Source organism: Otolemur garnettii, unplaced genomic scaffold (assembly GCF_000181295.1).
Source record: "Otolemur garnettii isolate 467f Iridium unplaced genomic scaffold, OtoGar3 scaffold00015, whole genome shotgun sequence".
Taxonomy (NCBI): Eukaryota; Metazoa; Chordata; class Mammalia; order Primates; family Galagidae; genus Otolemur; species Otolemur garnettii.
The window spans coordinates 13,668,548-13,673,311 of NW_003852410.1; the positions used below are offsets into that span (position 1 = coordinate 13,668,548).

Consider the following 4,764-nt stretch of genomic DNA (forward strand, 5'->3'; position numbering starts at 1 on the left):
GAGCTGAGCTGAAGGAAACTCTGCTTCCTCCTTCTCCCTCTGGGGTGCTAAAGAGCATGAGAAGCCCACTCACCTGGAAGACAGCAAGACATCAGCCTCAGTGCTTTTCTTTTTGAACATGAGTGAAATGCAAGCTTTTAAAGCTGAAAGAAAATGCCCAGGTATAGCTGCCCTTCTGGTATTTGTTCGGAAAACACATGTGCCTGCATTACATAGATTGTAGAAATTAAAAGTCATACTTTGGAAAGCAAAGCAACCCCCCATGTTTAACTAGAATTGCTTAGAGTCCTCTAGCACCCTCCTACTATGCTCCTACCATTGTCAGAGATAACCCTCCTGCTGAGTCTCACAGGAGCTAAACAAGGCCTGTCAGGCGTCCTTATACCCATGCAAGTGATTCATTTAATAGAACTATTCATTGAGGTAAAGTGACTACTACACATATTATTCCCATCTTACAGATGAGCAAACTGAGGATGAGAACAAGGGTAAGTTCTCTTCCAGGTCAGGTTGCCCTATAGGTAGATAGAGGTGAGCATGGCTGATTCCCAGGTCCTTGACCTACTCCTGCTCATTAGATGATGCCCCTGAGCCACAGAAATGTAAAGCCACCCCTAATTGGGAAACACTGCAAGGAAGGTCAAAGCTGGGTACCTGCTCCTCAGACCTACCTCACCGTGACCCTTTGTTCCTATTTTCCATTGTGTAGAAGAAGCATGAGGAAGATGGTGGGACCACAGACACCGCCACCATCTTGTCCAACCAGCACGAGAAGGACAGCGGAGTGGGGCGGACAGATGAGAGCACACGCAACGACGAGAGCTCGGAGCAGGAGAACAACGGTGACGATGCCACTGCGTCCTCCAACCCGCTGGCGGGGCAGAGGAAGCTCACCTGCAGCCAGGATACCCTGGGCAGCGGCGACCTGCCCTTCAGCAATGAGTCCTTCATCTCGGCTGACTGCACCGACGCCGACTGCCTGGGGATCCCGGTGGACGAGTGCGAGCGCTTCCGCGAGCTCCTGGAGCTCAAGTGCCAGGTGAAGAGCGCCGCCCCCTACGGCCTGTACTACCCGGGTGGCGCACTGGACGCCGGCAAGAGCGACCCCGAGAGCGTGGACAAGGAGCTGGAGCTGCTGAACGAGGAGCTGCGCAGCATCGAGCTGGAGTGCCTGAGCATCGTGCGCGCCCACAAGATGCAGCAGCTCAAGGAGCAGTACCGCGAGTCCTGGATGCTGCACCACAGCGGCTTCCGCAACTACAACACCAGCGTGGACGTGCGCAGGCGCGAGCTCTCGGACATCACCGAGCTCCCGGAGAAGTCCGACAAGGATAGCTCGAGCGCCTACAACACGGGCGAGAGCTGCCGCAGCACCCCGCTCACCCTGGAGCTCTCCCCCGACAACTCCCTGAGGAGAGTGGCCGAGGGCGGCGGCGAGGGCGCCCTGGGGACCGCGGAAGCTTACGGGCCAGCCCCAAAGAACCTTCTGGCCATCAGGGAGGATCCCGAAGTGGGCACCCCCAACTACAGCCCGTCAGCGCAAGAGCTGGACCCCAGCCAGGCCCTGGAGAGCAGAGAGCGGAGAGGCAGCGACGGCAGCAGGAGCCCCACGCCCGGCCCGAAGCTGGGCAGCGCCTACCTGCCCGCCTTCCCCCACTCGCCCTACAAGCACGCGCACATCCCGGCGCACGCGCAGCACTACCAGAGCTACATGCAGCTGATCCAGCAGAAGTCGGCCGTGGAGTACGCGCAGAGCCAGATGAGCCTGGTGAGCATGTGCAAGGACCTGACCTCCTCCAGCCCGTCGGAGCCGCGCATGGAGTGGAAGGTGAAGATCCGCAGCGACGGCACGCGCTACATCACCAAGAGGCCGGTGCGGGACCGCCTGCTGCGCGAGCGCGCCCTCAAGATCCGCGAGGAGCGCAGCGGCATGACCACGGACGACGACGCGGTCAGCGAGATGAAGATGGGCCGGTACTGGAGCAAGGAGGAGAGGAAGCAGCACCTGGTGAAGGCCAAGGAGCAGAGGCGGCGGCGCGAGTTCATGCTGCAGAGCAGGTTGGATTGTCTGAAGGAGCAGCAGGCTGCTGACGACAGGAAGGAGATGAACATCCTCGAACTGAGCCACAAAAAGATGATGAAGAAGCGGAACAAAAAGATCTTTGATAACTGGATGACAATCCAGGAACTCTTAACCCACGGCACAAAATCCCCAGACGGCACTAGAGTATACAATTCGTTCTTGTCGGTGACTACTGTATAATTTTCACTTCTGCATCGTGTACATAAAAGAGACCACTACCGTTGGGGTAGAAATTCCTGCCTCGTTCAATGCGGCAAGTTTTTGTATATAAGATAAATGCAGTCATCATGTTTATAGTCCAAATTTGCACACCCTGCAACTCTGGGTGTCATAGGTCTATTTTAAGCGGAGGGAAAACAAAAACACCCTTATCTTGGAAGGCAATATTAACAAACGGAGCTTTTTCAAATAGCAATTGTACTTTTTTATCTGTACCCTTTTGCATAAAATGTTTAAATTTGAAAAAGATCTTTTATTAAGCATACTTTCACAGAATTTGTTTAAAGTATATTCATATAAAAAAAAAGTTAAACACGCTTTTTTTTCCTGCCTAAAACACACACGCAACTGCCCGTATGTATTTTTAATGGAACCCTATTTTATAATATTACTTTGCTGAATGTGTTTCATATGAGTGACCATTAATATATTATTTAGGTCAAGGTTTCAACTCAAAACCACCAAACTCTGGGGTTAACGATTGCATACGCATAACCAAAGCAGCAGTGTTTATAGAGTTGGGATATACATATAAACAGTTTTCTGGGTAAGGTTCCGAAGAGAGCGTAAAGGTTTTTATCAGAAAGCAAAATATCATGGAACGTTATGGAAGTTTAAAGCATGTTTGCAAATGTTGCAGCCCATTGAAAGAATTTGCATGTACAGGAAAGTTGTGGGTGGAGATGGTTTGTGGAATTTTAAGTTCTCATTGTAGTAAACCTTTGTTTTGTAGATCTGAAGGTACAGACTTAACACGACTTTATGAAATCACGATTAGTTAAAAACATTAAAATGAAGTTAAAATAAATTATTATTTTCTATTTGATAAGTTTTGACGTGATTCCTCATTTTGCAGTGGTGCCTATAAAATAAAAGCTTTTGGTAGTGCTCATTTTCCTTGGTTCTATACCTGCTGTGTTGGAAGGATTTAAGTTTTTCAGAACAGCTGATGTCTTCATTCACCCTTGAACCCACTGACAGACATAAAAAAACCAAGGTCTAACAGCAAAGAATAAGGAATCAAACTTACTGTACAATCTTGTATTCCTCCTGTCTTACAGGAAGCTTCAACCTGGCCCAGTGCCCCATAACAAGAATAGCTATGAACAAGTTTATCAATCAGGGTCGTGTTTACAATGAAATCTCTTTGGTTTACTGCAGCCATTACTACCTGTCAGTAATAACTAACGACTCTGGGTGGCTAGGTCCAGCTTTCCGTTTCTAAGGTTTATCTGCACATCAAGCAATATTTTCATAGAATAACAGTGGCCACCAAACTGGGTGAGCTTCAAAACTGTTATCTTCCAGACTACGACTACCACCAGGATCCTAAATCATGAATTTGGTACAAATTTTTACCTGATTGTAATATGCTAATTTCAGCTGTAATACCTACTGAAAAAAATAAAGATAGGATTAGGAAAAGTGCATTTTTATTTTTGCCGTGATGCTGTATGTCTGGTTTACTCGCTGATCTGATTAAAATTTTGATTGAAATGACCAGGTGTTTTAGGCATTTCAGACATAGATTCCTCCCACAGACCCGACTCAAATCCAAAATCTCTCCTTTGGGGCCAGAATCTTGAGACTAATTAGTAGTCACACTTGTAATAAAAACAACTTAATGAAAATAAAACACTGAAATACTTACTCCTCATTATTAAGATGTCTGTTCATTACCTCTTCTAGAACCAGGCATTGTTAAGATAATTACATCTGCTACATTATTCTAATCAGCCCAAGGTGAAATTTTTGCAGAGAGTATGCTATTAGGGCCTCAGCTTTCCAATACATTCCAAGTTCAACTTTCAACAGAATTAGATCCTCACCTCCCTGGAGAAGCTCCCTATCCCTAGCACTCTTACCTCATACCCTATCTTCCTAGTTAATGTTTCACAGTGAAAAAAAACACCAGTCAGATGAATTATTGATTGCTGCAAAGCATATATAAGCACAGGAATTTATTTGGGGAGATAGCTTTTCTCCCCTTGTGTGTTCTCATTAAAGGGCAGAGGAGGAGCGTATGGCTACGAGAACAAAGAGATTTAACCTAAATAGTCAAATAGGATATTAAGGTCAAACAGAGAGGTTTCTAATCAGGCTCCCCTGTCTGCCTCTATATTGGCCAGCCTGTGCATTTATGAAAAAGTAGAGGGAAATAATATGTTCAAATCTAATTCTAGATCCTTTGATTCCACCCTATTTTTATTATTTTATTTCAGATTAATATGGGGGTACAATTAGGTCCCTGTTAGGTAAGGTCCCTGTTTTTGTGTCCCACACCCAGGTGTGCCATATACCCTTACATTGTACCCATTATGTGGGAGCACACCCGTCCCCCTTCTCCTTCTCCCTCAACTTGAATGGAGTTTTTCTCTTGTGCGAGCATGTATTAGTTCATCCACTGGCTTCATTAGTATTGAGTACATTGCACACTTGCTTTTCCATTCTTCCAACCTATT

The 4,764-nt window shown here is 46.8% G+C and overlaps 1 protein-coding gene across 3 annotated transcripts in view; it reads left to right on the forward strand.

The window, feature by feature from the left end:
- The window catches only part of PDZRN3 (PDZ domain containing ring finger 3), a 235,080-nt gene extending 231,890 nt beyond the window's left edge, over nucleotides 1-3,190 (forward strand). For all 3 annotated transcript variants that reach the window (XM_003785490.3, XM_012802552.1, XM_012802551.1), the window contains one exon: nucleotides 710-3,190. In XM_003785490.3, the coding sequence (XP_003785538.1) occupies nucleotides 710-2,263 (1,554 nt within the window). In that variant the 3' untranslated portion in view covers nucleotides 2,264-3,190. The remainder of the gene's footprint in view (nucleotides 1-709) is intronic.
- Nucleotides 3,191-4,764: the final 1,574 nt, after the last annotated feature.